The sequence below is a fragment of the Pagrus pagrus genome (genome assembly GCF_965226575.1).
Source record: "Pagrus pagrus genome assembly, chromosome: 1".
NCBI classification, from domain to species: domain Eukaryota; kingdom Metazoa; phylum Chordata; class Actinopteri; order Spariformes; family Sparidae; genus Pagrus; species Pagrus pagrus.
Window position 1 is genome coordinate 37,013,387 of NC_140185.1, and position 23,853 is coordinate 37,037,239.

The 23,853-nt window shown below is 43.5% G+C and overlaps 1 protein-coding gene across 25 annotated transcripts in view; it reads left to right on the forward strand.

Moving 5' to 3' along the window:
* The window catches only part of LOC311261541 (serine/threonine-protein kinase BRSK2-like), a 175,647-nt gene that overhangs the window by 101,635 nt on the left and 50,159 nt on the right, over nt 1-23,853 (forward strand). For all 25 annotated transcript variants that reach the window (XM_084360279.1, XM_084360263.1, XM_084360264.1 and 22 more), the window contains one exon: nt 14,323-14,417. In XM_084360279.1, the coding sequence (XP_084216405.1) occupies nt 14,323-14,417 (95 nt within the window). The remainder of the gene's footprint in view (nt 1-14,322; nt 14,418-23,853) is intronic.

A 23,853-nucleotide genomic window follows, 5' to 3' on the forward strand; every position in this document is an offset into this window, starting at 1 on the left:
TGCTGGAAATAATAAACCCGCTGGCCCAAACTGGATGGAGAATTATTCCCAGAGATTCACGTCGACGCTCTAATGAAAACGAGAATTCAAACGTATGGAGAAACAGCCGGTTCGGCGTCAGCAAATGAACTCCGCCGAGGGAGGTATGAAAGATTGAAATTGAAAATCACCAACTCATTAGTGCTGCTGAATTCAAAGTGGCATCATGCTGAGAAGAAGACAAGTCCACCTGACTGTGGAGGGAAGGTTTCCACCCGGGATTAAAACAGGCAACCGGGCCAGTTTCTCCCCACGTGTGACTGCTTCTTTTTCATTAACCAGTCTGGTGTTCACAGCATCCCTGCGCTTCATCACACTGTGGCCTTCAGCCGGAGCAGCGGGTTAAAGACGGAGATAGATGAAAGTCACCCTGACGAACAGTCCCTAAATATACATTTTAAAAAATCTGACATGAAAAGCACTAAAATATCAAAAGTAAAGTAAATTATATTTATATTTATATGTGTATGTGCTTAATACAGTTGGTCGGCTGATTATTGGATCTAATGTTCAGCGTTTCTCTGATTATTTGAATCTATGAAATAAAAATCTGATTGACAGTAAATGAAATACATTTTAAAATGAGCTACTTTGACTCTGATGCAGCGTGTAATCTACAAGGTAACTAGTAACTAAGAGTATCAATTTAATCTAGTGGAGTAAAAAGTACAGTATTTGCCTCCAAATGGAAGTATGAAGTAGGAGAGAATAGAAATACTCACGTACAATATGTGAGTACACTGTATGTACTTAGTTACATTCCTTCACTAAATACTGGTAGTTGATAAAAAGTGTTTTATTTAAAGATCTTTTTCAACGACTGCAATAAACATTAAAAGTATAATATGTATAATTCTGCATTAAAATGTTAAAAACGACTCGACTTGTTATTTTGTTGAGTTGTGAACTAAAATGGTCCCAAATGTTTCCATCAGTGTTCGAACCAGAGAAATCCACAAGTTTACTCAAAGTAACGAGACTAAAACTTTAAAACTTGACCTCGTCTGAGAGCGTTTGTGTCTGAGTCACATCAGAGAGACTTTAATCAGCAGTGTTGTTGTTTGATGGTGAACACATCAGCAGTGAGAGGGACGTCTTGTTTATTTGCATTACTCGTGCAGCGACCACGTTTAACATCCTGCGACAGATCAACACAACAAAAATCTTTTAAAAAACATTGCAGGGTTTTTTGCACGTTTCAGCTAATTTACAGAAATTCCAGGGAACAGCTGGTTTTCATTTGTTTCAATCTGCAGGAGATGTTGAGATTGATTTTGAAACCAGCAGCTGGCTGAGAGACTTGGAAAAGGCTTAATAAGTGCTGCAGCATGTTGAAGTGCTTCCTCCACACTGAATGTGAACTGAGCTGCCAGATGTTGTTAACACGCCGTCGACAATTAATTTACTGTCGATTTTCAGTCCTGACGGCCGTTAACGACACACAGGCCACCTGAGATCGGTGTTGGTCAGCTGGACGTGGAGCGACGCTCTCCACCTCTGTGGTTCATGTTCCTGCTCCGTGTGAACACCGAGCAGATGAACGTGTTCCTCAGATTTTACGGCCTCGTTCTTCAGTGTTTCTCTCCTTGAGATGCGAGTCGACTCATCCTCAGAGTAAAAGCACAAAAGACGAGTAGGTTTTACTGTAATAAGTTCGGAGCGGGTTGCGTCATCAGATTGGGAGTTTGGCTGCACCTCTTGGCATCAACACCACTTTTCGTTATTGTCGGAAGCATCTCTCCTCCTCCTCCTCCTCTTCCTCCTCTTCCTCCTCCTCTTCTTTCCTCTCCTTTCATCATGAAGCTCCTTTTCCTCATTTTTTTCTTCTTCTTCTCATCCTACTCAGATTTGGATCTTTCCCCTCCTCTCTCTCTCTCTCTCTCTCTCTCTCTCCAGTGGGTTAATTACTGTGTGTTGCTGCTTCCCCCTCAATCCTGCAAGTTACATAAAACTGAACTCATTAAAGTGAAGAGCTGAAAGTTTTGCCATTCTCTTATCATGACAAGATTTCCTTCTGATGGCACGTTGGCAGCGAGGCAGACTCGTTAAACTGGCCTGAGAGCTGTCGAAAGACTTTACAGAGCTCGTTGTCGCCGCGGCGTCCTCCACTGAAGTCTGTGTGCTGCGAGCCGGGATGAGCAGTCGGCCGTGATTGGCTATCGGCGAGTATATAGAGTGAATGTATGTCTGATCGACTTTTGCTGACGGTTTAAATTAACAGTTAAGTGCCTTCATGTTTCAGTGATTAGGGCTGATGAGGCAGGAGTAATCCTCTCTCTCTGGACTCGTACTAAACCTTTGAGCTTCATCACTTCAGTCAGAATCAGATGCGTTTGTCCTGTGTTTCAGCTGATGTTGAGGTCAACATGGGAGAAGACCTGATCAGTTTGGTCTCACAGCATCATAAACTGTGTGACAAACACGACGAGTACCGCCGTCCGCCATGTTTCAGCGTCACATGACGGCGACTCATGTACCAATATTTTCTCTGACATTCAGAGTTGTAAACTTTCCCAGTCGGATAAACGCTGTTGTGATCATTCGAACAACACTTGAACATGTAGATAAGTCCACAGTGAGGTGACTCAGTGGGACTAGGTTGCATTGTGGGTAATGTAGGCATCAGGGTTTGGTCTGTAATTGCTCTACTAAAAGAAATCTTAAACTCATTATGGACAGTTTAAAAACAAATGATCAGAACCGATGCAGCAGAAGCTTTATTCCACACATGCTACATGCCTACATTACCCACAATGCAACATAGCAACAACAAGACTTCACACTACTTTTCTTCACATATGCAGAAGACCGTGAGATTTACCAAAGTGAAACTAATCTGTCAGTGACTTAGTGTTACACTCGGGGGACTTTACAGAGTCCGATTTAAAAAAGACCAGATTTAAAGAAACTTAAATCTTCTTGAAGATACTTTTGTGAAGACGTGAGCTCTTCCAGCGCTTCTCATTGGTTGTTTTAATGTAAGTAGGACACACAGGATGTTTCTGTCGCCTCACACGTTACAGACGGATGAAGTGTGTCGACTCAGGCAGAGAAAACGGCGGCAAAACAGAAAATAATCTCTGATATTTTCACGATGTGTCTTTGTGCTGCAGTTTGTGTTGATTGTCGATATCATCCAGCATCACTGCCTCCTCTGATCCGACCCGAACGCTGCACGAAGCCTTTTACTCTCGCTCTTCCTCTCCCTCTCGAGGCTTGACCCGCTTTCTTGGCCTCCCTCGTCTTCCTCTCCTCCCCCTCTCTCCACGCTGACGGAGGGGAAAAAAGGAGGAGCTGATTACCTCATTAATGGAGAAAAGAGAGCTTTGTTAGGATGTGGAGAAAGACGGAGGGGGGGGTCGTTTTCAATATATTTGATGGGAATGATGTCGTCAGGGGAGCAGGAGGGGGTGAGGAGGAGGGGGGAGGGAGACGAGGGAGGAGGGGAGGCTAACCTTGACACAGATCTCCTCTGTTTCACTGGATGTACAGTGTTCACAGCAAATACACAGTGAATGTACAGTAGCTGAAACACAAACAGTCAGGAGGCAATTGGATGCCAGAGCTGAGTGTCTCCATCATCTGTTGCCTGGTAGATTCCTGCTCTGAGAGCTAACCATTGGTCTCTTCTTCTCTGCTCTCTCCTCATGCTCTCCGCTGATTGGACGGCCGCCTCCTGCTCCCAACACGCTGATCTGAAAACAGGTAAGCACATTTACAGTCTTCTGTGGCTGTTCTTCTTCACCAAGCAACTTTATTTTCTCATGTAATCAACATTAATAACCACCAGGTCTGTCTACTCAGCTGATTAGTGACAGGTCAGATATTAGAGGAGTGTTTGATTAACTCATGTCGAACACCGCAGTGAACACAGCCGCTGCGTCTGTGGCTCAGGAGTCCCAAAGTTTCATCGTGCTGCTGCCAGTGTTACTGTCTCTGTTTGGGTCAACACGGTTCAGGATCAGGTGTAATCACCATTAATCATGCTGGTCAGTAGAGGGCGATGTGATGCTGCCCAACCTCTCCCCACATGAAGAAGAATCACACAGACCTTCACTGAATAAGACTTAAAAAAATATGTTAACCAGTTTGTGAGTAAAATGTTTAATCTGCAATTAAAATTGTTTGTGGTAGGTGACGTATTAACGGCCCAAGTCACAAAAATCTTCCTGTACGAGTTGTACATGTGCAGTTCACTCCTCTTCAGTACATGAAATTAGAGATGTGGTGTAAATCCAGTGCCCATATCATGTTTAGCATGAGTCCCAAACCACCATCCAACAGGTGGCAGCAGAGAGCCGGGGCCCCGGACGGCGCTGCTCAGCGTAGCTTCCAGTCTGGCCCAGTGGCCACTCGCGGTATTACAGTGTAAAATTCCCCCTACAGCCAAAAAAGCATTTTCCCCACAGAGACGTCTGTAAATTAAAGTTATGTAGGGGATGATGCCTGACGAGGTGTCCGCTATCAGGAATTGATGGACAACGTTGAGGCCAGAACCGTCCATTATTTCCTGATTACAGACACCTCAAAGGGTATCATCGTCCCGCGTTCACCATGCGATGAAAATATAAAGGTTTTCACTAGCAGTAGCTCCGTGTGACTGATTGCTGAAACAATCATTACAATCCCATCAGGTTCTTACGTAATGGAAACGTTATTCACTGCTGGATATCGTCTTAGACAAAAGTCTCATGGGATATCTTGAGGGTCAACTTCTGTAGCATCATATTTTTCTGTGTGCTGACTTTGCTACATGTATGATATGAACCTGGACAGACATGGACGTAAACTGCAGCTTGACTGGTCGACGGAGGCATAAAACCACGAGGCGGTATGGGTCGGTTTTAGCTTTTTCTCTACATGCTGTATTTAGGGTAGAAACAGCCTTGATGAGACTGATGTGCCTCTGGCCACAAACCACACGTTGTTTCTCCACACGTCGTACCTCCCTGCTCATTTACTGCACATATCAATGAAAAGAGATGCCTTGAAAATGTTTATTAAAAAACCCGCAGCTGTCCGAGCCGAACCTTGATCATTTCAAATCCAATATTTCTTCACTGATCTGGAACCGCGAGCAGGACGGCTGAGCGGTCCGCGATGCTTAATTCATGGTATGAAATCAATGTTGAGGCTCATTTCTGTCTGTGTGATCTCATTAGCCTCAGTGGGCAGCAGCGACATCGAGAGCATCTCCGCGTTCCTCTCAGACGCATTGTAAACCAGCGGCGGCGGTTAATCGATGCTACAGAGCGGCGGGGTGACTCGACTCACATGATTGGTTGGAACAAAGGAGGGTGGCTTCAAATGACTGACAGCAAGGTGTGCAATTACAAGGCAGAAGTGAAGACTGATCGATATCTTTTTGGTTAATATGAGGGGAGGAAGATGAACATGTATCGACTGAGTGAGAGCGTCAACATTAGTTTTGAGTTCGTGTCTTCTCCTCTGTCCTCTCTGTTTGCTGTTTGCTGTGAATGATGTTCCCCGTCTCTGTAATAAGATGTAAATAGGCCAGAGCTCAGTTTTCGGAGGCTGGCAGGTCTGATTCAAATATGAGAGGCAGCGGGCTCATCAATCTTGCCGGACAGCTACAGATGGCTCGCTGACAGCCGGGAAACTCCATCAGAGCCGCGGCGAGCTCCACACAGGTCTGCCGCCGGTGACAAGCTCCTCTCCACCCTTCAGTGCTGAAGTGTTTCTCCTCGCTGTGAATCCCATTTCTTTAAATGTTCTCCCACATAAAAAGAGTCTCCTGGATCATTTAAAGATACTTCAGGTTTATGTTGTGACCATCGGTTTAGATTGTGTCAACTTCTTCTGAGGAATCCAGGTTTTTCTACGATGGTACTGTATCTCCATCGTCCGCTTATCGTCGTCATCGTCTCATCACAATAAGGAACTTTATTTTGTGTCTCTGTACTCTGTCCAATGTGACGTTACTGTAAACTAGTAACATCGCTGTGGCGAAGCGAAACCACCGTCTCTTCGTTTTTATTACTCAGCATTTTACTACGAGCTGATGGGTGACAACAGGTCGGTTTAGCTCCACTCCCCACATTACCTCATGCTGTTTACAAGCTTCATTGTTAGAAGTGAGTTATTAACATAATATAATGCTCCACTGTGCTTCTTGTGGACCAACTGTTAAACCAGACTCCTTTCTAAAAGTAGATGTTTTAACTAACCTGTGATGAGGTGTTTGACGCAGACGGACACGTACTGACTCGACGGGTCTCATGGTTTACCATTTTCATCATCTCTGCAGACGACCTGAACCCACAGATGTCTTCTTTCACAGCCCTTTGTTCAAAGAAAATTGTACATTGTGGTGTTTTATATTTTTTGATGTAGCCTTCAGCCACTGGATGAAGCTCAGACAATTCAAAATAAATCAGTAAACCAATATAGGACTGTGTGTCAGCGAGCTCGACATGTGATTATCTCCATTCACGATTATCCTGACAGTGAAAATTCCCCATGATCAACTTATCGTGAGTGTTTTTAACAATCTGCGATAAAACGTTTCGTCGTCTCATCCCTAGTTTGTACTGATGGTGCAATCAGGGACGTTTCATGTCCACTGAGGTCTTGAAATGCTTCAACAGTCTGTTATCTAACTTCGTCTGTGAGAAAATGAACTTCAACTTTTGAACCTCGTACCCCCGGGTGTAGTAAGACATTTCATGGTGTTTGCAGAACTGCTGCATTGGGTTCAGACTCGGGGCACACGTTCTCCGGCTGAACTACACTTGAACTTTGGTTTGGATTCAAGTGTCACACACGAGTTGCTGCCTTTTTGGAGTTTCTTCTGTTTCGGTTTCCTTTCGTCCGTCTGTGTCTTTACTATCATGCGGTAGTTAGCTCCTCAAACGGTCGCATTGAGTTTGTCGGAGGATTCCTCAGCTGCTGTAGAGGATCAGACGACTTGGAAATCCTTGATCAACAAAGCCGTAGTTATTGTTGTTGTTGTTCATGGTAACAGCTTCCTGTTTAAACGTTATCCAATCCCCTCCGCTGTGAAGTGAGAAGAGATGAGATCTAAAAATGCTTCGGCTGAAGTGCTCGACTGTGCTTCTATTTTTAGCTCAATTAGCTGGAAGTTTACGGCTCTGCCTCCTGTCTAGCTCCAGTTTTCCTCTCAGTTTTCTGTCTCTTTCCAACTCTCCTTTTCTTTCACCCTGAAGCGGTTCACACAGCTGCAGCCTGCTTATTATCAGCCATATGTAGAGGAGGGATGCCCTTCGACTGTCTTCACTCTGCTGTCAGAAATCTCTGCCAGAAGTGGTGCAGAGACCAGCCTCTTGACTCCTGGCTTTACTGGTCGCTTTCACCACAGCGTGTGAGTGTGTGTGTGTGTGTTTGTGTGTGTGTTTGTGTGTGTGTGTGTGTGTGTGTGTGTGTGTGTGTGTGTGGGTGGCTGACTGTAGCCTGCAGGTCCAGGAGCCCCGAGCGCTGCATGATTGAAAACATTTCTGTGTGCCAACACACTGAACCAACAGAGAGAGGAAGATATCTCCCAGCATGCTCTGCCTCCGCAGCGGACCTCTCTCTGATGTGTTCAGCCGGGCTTTCACCAATAAGTTTGGATTTTAGAGTCTTTGTTTTCTTTTGTTCGATGGAACATCTTCATCCATGTTACACCATCTCCCACTGTGTTTACTGCCTGATCCTTCAGTTGTTTTTGTCTGTCAGACCACTTAAAAGACACCAAATTTACTTAAACAGATCTTAACTCAAGGTAAAAGTGAGGTGAAAAGGCTGCCAAGCCAGAGACCAGTGTTCAAGACAATGCTTCAATATTTGTAAGTGTGACACTTTAATCAGGTAATTGAGCCACATATCGTTAGACATCTTAGATTCTTGTTAAATTAAGGTAAAACCACGTCAGGCAGGTACGGACCAACAGACCAACGTTTGAAGCATCTTTTTCTTTCATGATGCAACAAACTACAACAGGGACAGTCTTCTCTTATTCCCAAACGTCCACAACACAGTATCCTGAGTAAACAAGTGATGAAATAGCCTCATTATTCGGTAACATGGAGAATACTCAGATGGCTGCCGACCTCTGACCGCTTGATTGACACCCTATTTGACCAGATATGAGCTTCTATGCTCGTCCTGGAGCCGACAAAAGTGACCGTGCATATAGTTTTATGCATTTTGCTCTTTTCTCCCACCTACTTTATATGCACATACTAGTGTAAATAAGGAAATAAAGAACTAAAATGAGATTTTGCTTCTGTTACTGTTAAGCAGGGGTATTTTGAGGTTACAAAATTGCCTGCCATCCACCTGGACATTTAATAAGAAAAACATGTTTAGTGTTTTCTTTCAGTTTCTTTTTGTCTTCACCTCATCTTCTCCAAACCCAAACCTGAACAGAACATAAGCAAGAGTGTTGACACAAGAAAAAATAGAAAAACAAGAAGTTGCAACATAAATAAAAGTAAAGTTTCAACACATCTGTGGTTTGCAGAAACTATATTGCCAACATTTTTTCTGGTGATTGAGGTCGGGCTGAAAGCTCCATAAAGAGCTAAGTTGACCTTGAGTTGAGATTTATGTTGTCATGTTACATGATTCTGGAATAGAAATATATCTCAGTATGATCTAATGTGTGTATGTAACATTTTGACCTCACGTATCACCACTGTCTGTGATGTACGTGACACGATATCCACGTCAGATCATCTCTGAATGATTCGTAAAATGCGTATAACGTGGTGAGTGATTGGAAGCAAACGTGACATTGAGAAGCATGTTTGTCACATTTTGTGGGCGGGGTGGGAGTGTGTGAATGCAGAAGGTCACCAGACAACAGCTGACCTGTCAACATTCATTACCACTGACTGTGTGTGTCCCGTACACACGCTCTGCAGGATCTGTTCAGTATTGTCTTTAAGTCGTGTTGTGACGTTCACACAGGAAACGAACACTGACAGCCGATGACACATGTATTGTCCTTCTCCAGACACTTGTCACATCACTGGAGAAAGTTTTCAGGGAATCTTTCTGGAAACTTCAGCCTGGTGTTCCCCTCAGTATCAGTTTGGATAGTAAACAGTGCCAACATGTCATTTCTAAGAAGCTGGAGAACAAAAAAAGAAAAGTAGCAGCTGTCTCCTTTTTAATAACAGACTACAAATTGTCAAGGTACTTCTTTTTTTTTTACTCCTGCTGGACCAGAAACATCGTCCTCCACCGGCTCTGAATGTGTTCATGAAGTGAACAAAACGTTCAACAGACGATGGACGTCACGTCCTGCAGAGCCGAGCGACTCAGCCGGTCCGTGTGAAGCAGCCAGCCTGACAGTCGGGGAAAGTTTGCCTCTGTTGAAGCTTTTTTTATGGAAATGAGCCTTTGACAGCCAATCCGATTTGGGTGCTTCCTTTTAAAGTCTTTTCTTTGTGGATTTTGCATGTTCCTCCTCCCAGAGTCTGTGTGCATTTCTTGTGAAAGCTCCAGTTTCTTGCAGGTTGGGTGAGATAGAAACTCCAAATTACCCTCAGGTGTCATTGTGCTTTCCTGCCTGTATGTTGTTTCTCTGATAAAGAAGCAGCATTTATTTAATTTGCAAAATAGCAGGTTCCTGTGGAGTGGTTTCATTCATTCACAGTGTTTATTTTGCCATTAATGCAGTCTATAAGTGCCTTCCAGCTGGTTCTGTTAATCTAAACTGTAGGGAAACTGAAGCACCTGCGGTCAGCCCTTCAACATAATTATCAGCTGATGTGTTCCAGTTAGTCAAGAGAACAAAATAAACCTTGCTCCACGTCCAAGAGACTCAAATGAGACGCAAATGAGGTATTTATGTCACTCACACAGAAGCAGTGCAGTATTAAATGATAAAGTGTTATTTCACAGCTGTTGTAGTGCAGTGTCAAAGTGTTTTAACCTTGTTTCTCAGAAATCTCAGAATGGCATTAAAACACATCTCAAGTGACACAATGATGTTTTTTTTTACACAAAGACAGAAAGAAGTTCACGGAGAACAATTGCCAAATTTCCAAGAAAGCCCAAATAATGAAGAATTAGTCAGAGACAGCGTTTCACAAGGTTTATAAAGTTTCTCCTAACGCAACAACTCACTAAATTGAGACTTTTTTTAAGGGAGTCTGGTGACTTTATCCACGGGGACAAAGAAGAACACTATATTAGTTCTGGTGTACTGTGGGGCGCCCCGGTAGCTCAGTTGGTGGAGCAGCTGTCCCGTGTACAGAGGCTTTGTCTGCTGCAGCGGCACAAACTGACACTTTAACAAGGAAACAAACAACTTCAGGTTTTGATTTAATGCTGAATTTACAAGAAGGCACCGATGATGATGAATGTGTCGCAGTTGTTTGTGTAGTTTCTGCCCACTCAGCAACTCTGAAAATCAGACGGTTTGTTAAGGGAGTCTGGTGATAGAGTGGTTACTAGTTCAGTGGTTGGATCAGTTGAAACTCCTCCTCCTCCTCCTCGTTCTTCTTCTTCTTCTTCTTCTTCTTCTTCTCCTTCTCCTCCTCCTCCTTCTTCTTCTTCTTCTTCTTCTCCTCCTCCTCCTCCTCCTCCTCCTCGTTCTTCTTCTTCTTCTCCTCCTCCTCCTCCTCGTTCTTCTTCTTCTTCTCCTCCTCCTCCTCCTCCTCATTCTTCATCGTCAGCCTGGACCACCTCCAGAGGTGGTTTGACTGATCGGATCACGATGCCTCTCCTGTTGGTCGTTGTGTTTCGATCACCTAACAGAAAATATTAACGACAGGTGTAAACAGCAACTGAATTTTTTCAGAATTTGAAACGTGAAAAACACTTAATACTACATTACCCATGAGCCTCATTGGTTGTTGCTATGGAGATGACTCCACTCAGAGATGTTTAATATTCAGAGCAGCTCAACATCTAAATCAGAACCAAAACAAGAGCCCCAAAGCTGCTTTAATTAACCAAAATTCTTGTTTTAGATTCATCCCACAGGTCTTACAGAGCTGCTCAGTGATTGGATGTCTCGTACAGCAATGCTCTCTGGGATTTGTAGTTGATTTACATTATACAGACTTCTTAGCCTTGGCCTTTTTGTGTTCGCTGTAGGTGGTTAATGTGGAGCTTATTCACTGAAGAAGCTTAGTTGTGAACATGGCAGGTTTGAGGAGGACCAGTCTGGAGATTATTGATCTGATTTAGCCGAGAGGAGCAAACTGATAGAGAGGAGGAATCAATGAAACTGAGCTGTTGTAGCTTCCACTCTACGTTGGTCTGATTTCATCTTCTATTCATCTTTTTTATTTTTTATTTATATATTTTATTGTTCTTTGACTGTCAGAGATATAAAACACCAATGACCAGACACTGATGAAGGTGTTTCATATGTAAGAGCTTTCATGAGCTCATTATTGCCGAGTTATTCACTGAAACGAGGCAGAGAGAAACAAAGTGGACGGTTCCTGATGTGAAAATGTCAGAGATTATTACTTCAGGACTGGTTTTGAGCTACATAATGATTCTAATAACCGAGAAGCACAGAGAAAAATGTCAAACATAAAGAGCTTTAATGATTCTCCTTCTGGGTTGGATTAAAAACATATAGCAGTTTGTTCAGACACAAGCTCTCACATTTAAGGTGTCGGAGGAGTAATTACCAGAGAAGAAAAACTACAGCAAAGATTATGGGAGCACAAATGTGTTTTTAGTGGAGATCAGTCATTTTTACTGCCCTCAGCGGGCTCATGTAGCTGTAACATACACTTTAAATAGCTTTTGTTCCTCAGAGGAGCCGTGTATAGGAACATGAATATCATATAACATCACTCATATCTCTGCTATTGTTTCTGGTATTTTGAACTTGTCAAAATACAGTAGGACATTTTAAAAATCACATATGTTCACATTTTATTTATTAATTTAACTAATGAATTAAATGTATTTTGGCGTCGTAGGCTGATTGCATTTTATTTTAATTTAGTTTTTTTGTCTAAAACAGTCAAACGTGGTCTGAAAATATTAGAATCAGCCTCAAAGCCAAAGACTTGATTGTGAAGAAATAACAATAAAGGAATAAAATTAATGAGTAGATTTTTTTTAGACTCTTTGTAAGCCAACCCACGGAGCAGTCATGTATTTGTTAAACCTCATGCATCAGTGTTTTGGATAACTTTAATTCAGTGGCCTGCTGAGGAGGAGTCGGTGATTACCACCTTCTTTGCAGACATGTACAATGAAGTGTTTCCATAAATGCCTTATTGCTATTGATTGATTGATATTGATACAAGAACCAGAAACTGGTTATTAAAAAAGCTCCACCGACCAGATTTCAGCCTCCTGGGTGGAGAGGCTTCTTCTGTTTCCTTCTAACTGAACTTCCTCCGCCTGTTTCTGCTCTGTGGGTTTCCTCAGAGGATGATTGTGCTCCACTCGATCCGTCCTCCTTCACACCTCTACGCCGCTTCTCATAACTCACAGAGGTGAATGTGTGTGTGCCTCAGACACACCTGCGCACAGAGCCATCTTCACAGCTTTCTCAGGTTTCTCTGTTGTGGTAAGCAGCTGTAGTCGTCCTCGAGCTGCTCTGACAACAAGATCAATGAGGCCGAGTGAATGTCGCACAGGATGCCATTTCAGTTCTAACTGGAGACATAAAAGAGCCCCCAGGCTGCCATATTGGCCCGAACACCCCCACTGCTGCCGGCTCTGCTTGTTTCCGTGCGAGACCCCGCGGGGAAATCACCTTTCAGATAGTGACACACTCATCTCCTGTGAAATATATATGCAGCTCCAGGTAATGAAGAGGTGCATATGCGCAGTGGCATTTCCATCGGCGTCTGCAGACCTTCAGTACAAAGTGAAATCCACTCCCTGGTGTCGGAGCTTTGATAGAGATGGATGGAGCCATTGTGGCTGTAATAAGATAAAGGTATTGTGTGTTGACATTTTTGTTGCGTCGGGCGAGTTCTCCGAAGTACACAATGAAAAAGAGAGTCAGGAGTCACAGAATGCAAGTCGGTGGCATTTTTATCTTCCTGTTTTATGCTCCGTCAGCTGACAAACAACATGCAGCTGCAGAGGAAACCAGCTGCATGTGATGATCACTGATCAGCTTCCTTTAACGTTATCAGAACTACAGAGAAATGTCTTTCATCTTCCTTTTTAAAGTATTTGGTCTTGATTTTTGTTTAATTTTCCTTTTCTGTATATCATTTTAAATATTACCTCAACAGCCTTCACAATGAAACAGGATCTGGATGAAGAAGAAGAGTCCTGAAATTTAAATATCATGATGCCGTGTTTCACTGACATGTCAGCTTTGTGTCACTACAGCGTTGGTAGTGTGTGTCCACTCTCTAAACTACGGAGGCCCAGCGGGGCGAGGGAGAATGTGTTGTTTTTTCTGGTGATCCATTTTCTGAGTCTGAGCTAAATTATTTCCGCTCCTGTGTTCATGAGCTGGTGAAAAAAAAACCCAAAAACTTTTTCCAGGATAATCCTTCTGAGTCCCTTAAATAGTTTCCATCTGAGAAAACATAAACAGCAACAAAAAAAGTCATGTGTGAAACTGAGTGAGATACAATTTTGGTAAACAAGAAAAAAAAAGTCCCATGTGTGGAACTGAAGGAAGAATTTGTTTTCACAAGAAAAATGTTTTTTTTTCTTGTATGAAAAAGATTTTTGATCTAATTTCTTTTTCTCTTAAAAAACACTCAGTTTTTCTCATGAAAAAACGTTTTTACTGAAAATTTGTGTTTCTAGGGACAAATTTCTTTTTTAACTCGATTTCACACATGAAAAAACAAAAACAAACCTCTTGGCAAGAAAGATTTTCCCAAAATATTCCTTTACTGTATTCCCTCATGGATTTATTAGTTTGTCGAACTGAAAACAATTTCAGTAACTCCTACATCGTTCCACTCTTATAAATAAAACTACAGCAGTTGTTTTGGGAATCATCAATCTCAAGATCCACTTGCGGTCCACACATGACGACACTGAGCCGCTCTGTTCACTGGTGAAGCGAACCTTCATGGTGAAATAACACGTGAAGCTGATTCAGATTAGGTTTTTGTTCAGTCAGTGGGCTGTGAGTCTGTGAGGTTTAATCATGGCAGCAGCAGACAGGAAACCTTGAGTGTGATGTCATTAATTCAGATCCATAGCTCTGCTTTTGATCGCCTCCTCCTGCCGTGAGAATCAAGGTCGAATGAAGAGTTTTTGAACACATCAGAGCATTTTGAGCACTTCGTCCCTCAGAGTGAATCACAAAGACTCTGAATGAATCATTTGATGTTAATGTTCTTCCTGTCTGTGTTGCAGGTCTGGTGAAGCTGGGCATCCACTGCGTCACGTGTCAGAAAGTCGCCATAAAGATTGTCAACAGAGAAAAACTCAGCGAGTCTGTTCTTATGAAGGTAAGACTCCTGTTTGTTGTGTTGTTGTGTGTGCATGTGGTTTTGTTTTTATTTGTCTGGTAGAAGACCTTTTTCTGCAGAAACAGAGCAGAGTGAATGCAGTTGTGAGTTGTTACGTCGCCGTCAGTGTCTCCCCGCTGGCTGAGCGCAGCTGACAGAGCAGGTGTTCGGACCGTCTCCTGCTCTTTTGTTATTACTGTCACCACTTCTGTGTCCACCTCCACCTTCAGCAAACAGCTGGACGCAGCCAAGTCAGGCAGAATGAGTCACATGTACCGTGTGTCAGCTGCCACTGAGGATGACTCAGCAGTTAATGCACGTCATGCAGGAAGTGTGGAGTGTTTCTTCCTTTTGTTCAGCGGTTTCATTTATAACTTTGATCCTGGAGATTTTAACAGGCTGATTCAGATTGTGTTGGTTTTATTGTCCTGGTTTTTAGATGTCTGTGTCTCGCAGTCCCGTTTAAAGTCTTTAACTCCTGATACAAAACAATTTCCAAAGTCATTCTGAAAACATGACAGCAAAGCGTCACTCGGCAGAATAATCTGATAGAAAGCTCATTTCAGTCTGTATTTTACTCTTTCACTTCATCTGGAAAGGCGTAATGAGTCTCTGTGTGCTGATTTGACAGCTTCCATCACAACTTTCTGCTTTATTACACACACACACACACACACACACACACACGCTCAATACACTTGTTGTGTGTATAATTAACAGTGTTTTGGACTGGATTACTGTCATGTACAGATATTTTTGGACAAGACAGACTCATCACAACTGTTTTATCGGAAAGCAAAGAACACACACAGACACACACACACACACACACACACACACACACACACACACAAATAAACACAGAGGACAAACTCTGTGTGTAGTTTAGTGTGTGTTTATGACTCAGGCCCTGTGTCCACATGGCGTTTTCTTTCTGAGCTCTGCTGTCTTGTTGAGCGCGTGTGGCAGCAGGCGCAGCGTCTTTTTCACGAGCGCTCCGCCTTTTTCGCGCGGCTGCTCCGAGCGCTTCAAGTTGAAAATCTCTGAACTCCTCAGAAAGACTCTGGTGACGTCAGTGTGGCTCTTTCTCTTTCTCCCGGCCTCGGCGATAATTGTCTCCTATGGATCATCATCATCACCCACATCCTCCTCGCTCTGATGTCCTGATGTCAAATAAAAATCACACAGCGGTGTGTTGTTGTCACAGAGACAAGATGCATGTGCAGCGATTCATCTCAGTTCTCCTGAGCGCACAGCCAGCGCTTTCTGCCCCCAAAAATGCTTTGTTGACACGGGACCATAGTCACTTGGGGACTACTTAGTAGATTGGACCTGCTGTAATGATCAGCAGCAGCAAATTCTCCAATGAGAAAGCCTGTGTGTGTGTGTGTGTGTGTGTGTGTGTGTGTGTGTGTGTGTGTGTGTGTGTGTGTGTGTGTGTGTGTGTGTGTGTGTGTGTGTGTGTGTGTGTGTGCTTTCTGCTGATAACCGTCCTTTCATCTTAATGAGCGGGGTGAGCGAGGAACACTCAGACCACCTCTCTCCTCTCCTCAGTTAATGCAGGCAGCTAATTGGCTGTTAACACTGATTGCACTGCGAGCGTACCTGAGCCCGCAGGTGTGTTTGATTGTCTCGTGTCGTAACATCTCATGAATGTTGTCAACATGACTTAAAAGTCAATTTCAAGGCTCTGAAAGATGTCAGTGGCACCTAAAGGTCAGAGAGGCGAGCTGATTGGCTGCTGGCTTGATTTCCCAAATCAGATCAGACCACATCAGCACCAGCACTCAGGGTGAGCATGGCTTACTCGGTGTATTATAGAAGTTTTGTCCATTTTCAGGAAACATCTGCAGTCAGGTTGGAAACAAACATCCAGTTCAGACAAACAGTTCTGAAACAGAAAACAAAGAGATACAGTGAACAGTAACAGAAAGTCACCAGACTCCCTTAAAAAATTGTGCCATTTTGTGAGATGTTGAGTTAGGAGAGACTTTATAAACTTTGTGAAACACTGTCTCTGACAAACTCTTCATTATTTGGGCCGTCTCGTTAATTCGGCAAATGTTCTCCATGAGCTTCTTTCTGTCTTTGTGTAAAAAACATCCCGTCTGTTTGTCCCAGTGATGTGATATTTGCATTTAGAGCGGGGAAATGAGGTCTGATCACAAGTGGCCACTCAAGACACATGTTGATGTCAGGTGTGAACCGATGGACCGAGAGCTGAACACTTGTGATCAGATCACTCAGAACAGATGTTGATATCGGGTCTCAACAGCTTCTGAATGGCAAAATTATGGGAAAATAAGGAAAGTCGTACTAAGAGTTGGATAAATGGTGAATGATAAACTGCATGTCACATTTCTGTGTCGCAGTGATTTCAGTACCATCAACTTTTTGGGGATTTTATCAGTAAAAGTGTGTCATGACAACACAACACACTGACGTATTGTTATTTTCTCCCTTTCCATCAGATCTTCAGCCTGTTGTGTTTCTAATTAGATGTGGATGGAGCTGCTGAACGTAGCAGATGCTTCTGTTTTGTGTTCGATGCCAGTCTTTCCCTCCACTGTCTGGCTGTCTGTCTGTCTGGGGGGTTGCCCCAGCAGCTTCCTCTAATCTTTCTCGCCTCGGTCTTATTTTAGAGGATGGTGAGGCCCTGTCGTCATGGCAACAGGCAGGGATTGGCTTGAGTTATGGCCTTGTTGTTCTCGCACAATGAAGTCTAACCAGCCACCCAAAAATATATATAAATAAAAAAACAACAGAGGGGATTTGGAGGAGTTGCATGTTTAAAACATGACGCCCGCCCTGCTCTGCTCCCCCTGCGTCAGCTGGCATTTTCAGGAGACCCCATTTTGTCCCATTTTGTTTGACATTTTCAGCGTGCGGCAGGTTTTTACTTTTTTCTTTCTTTTATCCTGAACTTTGTACAGCCTCGGATGTTTTCTTTTGAGGTTTTGCATATGAATGTATCCTCTGTTCACAATACAACACACATTTACATTTCCCTTGTCCATTGTTACACATGGAGCCCTTTAAAGGAATAACCCAAATCATTTCCATATAAATACATTTCTTTCTCCCGGAGGGGTTCAGTTTATATACAAGGCTTGAAGCTTTTCTGTTGGCTGCACTAAACTCTCATCGTCCAGAAACACTAGAAGTAGAAGTGCTTCATGTTTCTGGGTTAAATTAGACGCTCCAGCAGAATAATGACAGCGTTTGTTGGTGGTTCACGCGCCTGTTAAGTAACTCTTGTCTGAACCGAAGGTGGAAGAAGCCTGATGTCAGTTTTTCACCAGAATAAATGTAACTAAGTACGTTTCTGCAAAACCACAGATAAGTTAAAACTGAACTACTACTTTACGTTTGTTTTGGTTCAGTTTTCTATTTCTCTCTCGTCACAACACTGTGCTCACGCTCTGCTTATGTTTCCGCACATAAACGTGGTTAGAGTTAGGAAAACTTCATGATTTGGCTTGAAATGTTTTGGTCGCCACTGAAACAGCTGGAAAAGTCCCCAAAGAGTCAAACTGTGGTCGGCTGTTTGCAACCTTGTGGCTTGTAATAACTCCACCGCCAACCTCTTCAGCTCCTGATGCTATTAAGCATCTGATGTGAACGTGATGAGCTACGTTATCTGGGCCTCTCTGTGGTTTGTCGAAGCATTAACTGCGAACATTATACTCTGGCAGTTAGGCTACATATCGCCAGAAAACAAATGCATAAGGGTCCCATGAGTCAGAGCGCAGTGTTTGCAGTGAGGGGCGTCTGTTTTCAGATATTTTATAATATTTTATATACAGTAGACAGTAAGTACTTTGCACACTACTCGTGCGCGCTGGGTGCATCATGTTTCAGACAGCAGAAACACCTCATGTTTTGTCAGGAGCGCACTGGATGCCTTGAGTTAAAAAAAAATTCAACTCAGAGCAGAGAAGCACTGAACGTCATCGTCAAACTGTCCCTGACTCATCTTTACATGAACCTGAACCAGCCAGGGGAAACTCCTGAACCAGCTGCTCGTAATCGCTCTGATTTCTCCTCAGATCAGCCTCTTACTCTCAATCAGAAACAGAGATCTTTTATCGAGATGTTGTTTATTCACCAGGTGGCTGAATATTAACTACTTCTAGATTGCCAAAGTAAAAGCTACAGGTCTGTGAGTATATTTCACAGTGAAGGACTGAACAGGTCGTGTGGCTTACCGCTCGATCGTTACCCTGTCTGATCGAGCCCTGCTTCACGGTGCATGGGAAACCTTACACCCTAATGGTCAGACACAAATTATAAAGCAGTGTGGTTAACAAGTGCAGCCTCCAGAAGCTCAAACATCATCAACTGAAAATCAAAAAAGACGCCACTCATCAGCACACACTGTTTGTTTAACAGTATGTAGATTGTGCGAGAGTAAATCCTGCAGGTTTCCACGTCAGGTCTGAGGTCTCTGCTCGCTGTAGCTTTCTGCTCTGACATCTTTCACTTATTCTAGTCTCCACGGCACACGTCCCTCTGCGACCTCCGCCTTTGTCATGTGCTAATGTGCACATTATTATGCGAACATGTGATTGTGCGTCCGGCCTTGAACAAGCTTCCTATCTGTGTGTGTGTGTGTGTGTGTGTGTGTGTGTGATTCCTGGTGAGATGAGCAGCCTGACATTCACAGTACTACCTCAGAGATCAGCACCTTACAGAGGCGTCACCTCGCCTGGCAGCCAGATGTCAAACCTGGTATTTACAGCAGAGATTCACTGCAGCTGATGGAGAGCTGCTAGCGTTAGCGGCTGACAGTCAGAGGGAAACTGCCAGTCATGAGCTCGTTATACTTTATACTGTTAACAACTCACATTACTCTATACTTAAATCATTTCTCCAGTGAGTCTGTACTTTAACACTGAGTCTGTACTTTAACACTGTGAGTCCTTACTTTACCAGTGAGTCTGTACTTTAACACAGTGAGTCTGTACTTTAACAGTGAGTCTGTACTTTAACACAGTGAGTCTGTACTTTAACAGTGAGTCTGTACTTTAACACAGTGAGTCTGTACTTTAACAGTGAATCTGTACTTTAACACAGTGAGTCTGTACTTTAACACTGAGTCTGTACTTTAACACTGTGAGTCCGTACTTTAACACTGAGTCTGTACTTTAACACAGTGAGTCTGTACTTTAACAGTGTGAGTCTGTACTTTAACACAGTGAGTCTGTACTTTAACACTGTGAGTCTGTACTTTAACACAGTGAGTCTGTACTTTAACACAGTGATTCTCGGTGGTAAAAGATTTTGAAATTTCAACAGTTTGACTTCGTCAGTGTCGAATTTGTGTGCGTCCGTGTCTTCAGTCCTGAGGGAACCATGAAAGTACAGGAACAGCATGTGGCGGGGGAGGGTGTGTGTCTGTGTGTGTCTGCCTCTCAAGTGTGTGTGTGTGTGTGTGATTAAATCTCTTTTTCCAGTTGAAGTGCAGCTGATTGTGTGTCTGAGCTCCTCAGACGTCGAACTCGGCCCTCTCATGCCTGACCGGACTCATTTCATCTCCTCAACGACTGGCTGCTTGTGTTAATGGTGTCAATACTGACTTAACTGTGTTGATTCAGTGTGTGTGTGTGTGTGTGTGTGTGTGTGTGTGTGTGTTTAACAACATGTTCAGTTTCACACCTGATGACAGAAATATCCACTCTGGTATCAGGAGCAGCTGTTCCTTCACAGCTTCGGCATCTTTTCAAGAGAATATTAACTCCACTCGATCAGCTGAGAATCAGCTGTGAATTCAGGGGTTTATTCCTGAAAAGCAGAAATCAGAGTGCAGCCTGGACTCTGTGCCATAATTATATTATAGAGGTTTACAATGTGTCAGTGTTTGATTGAAATCAAATAACTGAAAAGTATAAAAAATAAAATGACGCTTCACAAGCTCGACTGGATCATAAAATCATGAGATTTATTTATTACTTATTCTGCGTTAAGATGAATTAATGATTATTTCTTTAGAGGTTTTTCAAATTATTATTATTTTTTATGAATGTATCTGTCATGCTGCGTCTCATGAATCCTGTCTCCCATTTAAACATTATCAGATTGTTTTTTGTGATGATGAATTCAAAATCAGTTGCAGCCCTCAGAGAGGCAACAGGAGACACTGGTTGGCCGGACCAGCAGCAACAGCTGGCCAGTCAGAGCTCCTAATGATGTCATCAGGGGGAAATATATTCCTTAAAGCACCCTCAGCTGCTTACGATGCTTCATTTCACAGAAAAATTGGTTCACATCAGTTTAAGTCCCTTCACACTGGATAGAAATCATCACCCACAAACATCTGGCTAATGTCTTCAGTGTGAAAGGGTTCAACTGGGATTCATTCCCAGGTCAGGGGACTCTGCAGCGCTCACGGATGTTCATCATCTGCAGCTCCGACCAGCTGTGATGTGGACGTAATGCAGACACGCTCCCTTTTTCTGTGGTGATGACGCACGTTGAAGTTAAAGACGGAGCCTGAATGAGACTGGACATTTGAGCCAGATGCAAAAACCAATATTAGGAAGTGGAAACGTGGATATCAATATATTGGCAGATATTTTTAATATACACAGAATCTGTACATGAACACACATTTTTTGCAATGATCCCTCAGATATTGATCACTTGTGACCGAGACAGGATATTTTACAGTTTAACAATAAGCTGTATTGCACAATTGCTGAGATCTTGGAAACAGGATACATCACTAAAAAGAAGTCAAACGCAGTCAGACAGGCTGTAAACAATCCAAGTTTATACAAACCACGTCTTTAACTTTATTTGGAGGTCAAACTAAAAGTGAACGCAGCTGAAATCTCGGTAACGATCCCTCGATGCACAGGAAGACCAAACAGATCTGAAGCAGGACGTCTGTCTGTAAACTGTCATGGATGTTTACAACAGAGTGTTTGTTAATTATTTTAAGATCATCTTAACTTTCTCTTCTAAAAATCCTGTTGTTGTCCCGTTAAACTTCTTCTTTTCTAGCAATGAGTCTGTAGAAAGATAAAACAATCAGTGCACAGTCTCAACTTCACAACAGTCAGTACAGTGTTATTATTACTGATATAAATGATGGCCACAACTCCAGAGATAGTTTTATTTTTACTGTCAGTGAAGGGAACTGAGGCTCTCAGCTGTGTCGTTCAGTGTGTTTCTACCTGCTGAACTTCTCGTCGTCTTGGACTTCGTCACTGCAGACGTCCTTTGAGTGACAGAGTGGTGACGGAGCAGATGACAGATGAGTGAAAGGATACTGATTGCAATCCACCACAGAAGAGAGCATCTGCCCTTTTCCCATGATTCACCACTGACCTTAATCTGCTCTTCGTCACACCGTCCGTCCGTCCGTCCGTCCGTCCGTCCGTCCGTCCGTCCGTCCTCTGTATGATCCTTCTCTGTGATGTCAGTCACACTCTGAGGAGGCTGCTGGCTCCATCACACTCGTCACCAGACGTCTGAATGGAACAAACTGGGCACGCCGCCTGGTCGTTACCCAGCAGCCCCAGCAGCAGCCGCAGCTGGACAGGCTGAGGAGACGCTCCCTGCTGATTGGCTGAGCTGATGGCTGAAATAAAGACTTCTGCTCTGCTTTCCTGACCTGACCTGCCCCTGACCTGTCCGATCTGTTTCTACCTTTTCTTCCAGCTTTTTCTCCTCCTTTCCTTTCCTTTCCTTTCCTTTCCTTTCCTTTCCTTTCCTCTCCTCTCCTCTCCTCTCCTCTCCTCTCCTCCTTTCCTCACAGACCATCTCTTCCTGTCGTCCTCTGAATGGATTTGTGTTGCTTCATAAAATATTCTGTCTCGTCTGCCAAATCACACGAAGCGGTCCACAGCAGCCGCCTGATTGCGGCGCCGCCGTCTGACGGTGATTGGATACCGGAGCGGGGCCGGTCTCTCCTCCTCAGCTCGCCTCCTCTCCTCCAGGATCGCCCAGACGTCATGGCAACAGATGGCGGTTTGATTACCGAGCGGATGTTCCAATTTATCACCCCTCGTGCCCCTCAGCTCTGTATCATGTTTCAATTAAATAGGGATTTGGAAGCAGCGCGCCACAACCAGAGTCAATCCTCATAATTCATTAAGAGGAGCTATCACGCGTGGAGGCGTTGACTGGAGGAGGTTGTTGGCATGAGTCAGGAGCTCTGAGCCCCTCGATGGACTGAAGGAAAACATCAGCAGGGTGTGAACAGAGCAACACCAGGGGTCAGAAGCGGGTTCAATTAGGCTTCAGTTGAGAAATCAATCAGGGTGACCCCGAGGCACTTAGGTTGAGATGTTAAAGTGTTTTCTGTGTTTAATTTTCATTTATTTTGAGACTTTGTCGCTCTACACATCAAACATCATGCTGGTACCTGATTACTCCCGTCGCTTGTAACTCTGCTTCCTGACCGAAGACACAAACAGCTTTTTATTCATCCACACACTCATTATGCTTCAAACACTAACATTTGTCACCCTTTTATCACCAAAGTGTCATTAAAGGAACAGTTCACCCAAAAAAATAAAATCCAGTCATCAGCTCCTACATTTCTGGAGCTTCACAACAAAATAGAGTTGCAGCATTCTCCTAAACAGCTGAAGTAGCTGGAGACTTGATTTAAAACAGAAAAACAACCAAAAAAATGCATCAAATGTCTCTCGAGAAGTCCTGAGATCTGAAATTGGTTTTAAAAAGACGTTATTTACACCCTTTTTTGAGCCAAAATCTTCACAAGCTAAAAGTGTTAGCGTGCACTCGTCTGAAGTGAGTGCACGAGCTCGGCCGCACACTGAGTGTGAAAATAACGTCTTCTTAAATCACTTCTGGAGACTTCTGGACGAGTTGTTTGGAGCCATTTTATGTTTTTTGGTTGTTTTTCCGTTTTAAATCAAGTCTCCAGCTGCTTCAGCTGTTCAGCAGAATGCTGCAACTCTGTTTTACTGTGAAGCTGAAATGTTTGGTGGACTACGAGACTTCACCCGACTTTCCATCAGCATGGAGGGAGGAGACGATGACTGAGTTTTCGTTTTTGAAATTGAACAAGAATTTTACAAGTTGCTCTCAACTTGTTGATGCTGGCTGCAAGTGACGAACAAAAGTAACTAGATTCATGAAGGCTTTATAGAGTGTTGTGCGTAGTTTGGTCTCTTTTGTATCTGCTGACAGTCGCGTTCCCTAAAAGTGGAAGGAGCAATTTTTGAGTAATTAATAGTGGAATATTCCTTTATGCTCTCTGATGCAGCAGAACAGGCCATGTGACTTCTTGTCAGGAAATGTTACATCACTCAGATGATGCTGGATGCTACATTTGTGTGTGTGTGTGTGTGTCAGAGGCCATGCTTACAGAGCTGGAGGAGTGTGTTTCTGATCCCTCCTTCACTGAATGAGTCAGTCGGTGTTGAGAAGGTGTGTCGCAGTATTGACTCACTCTGAAGCC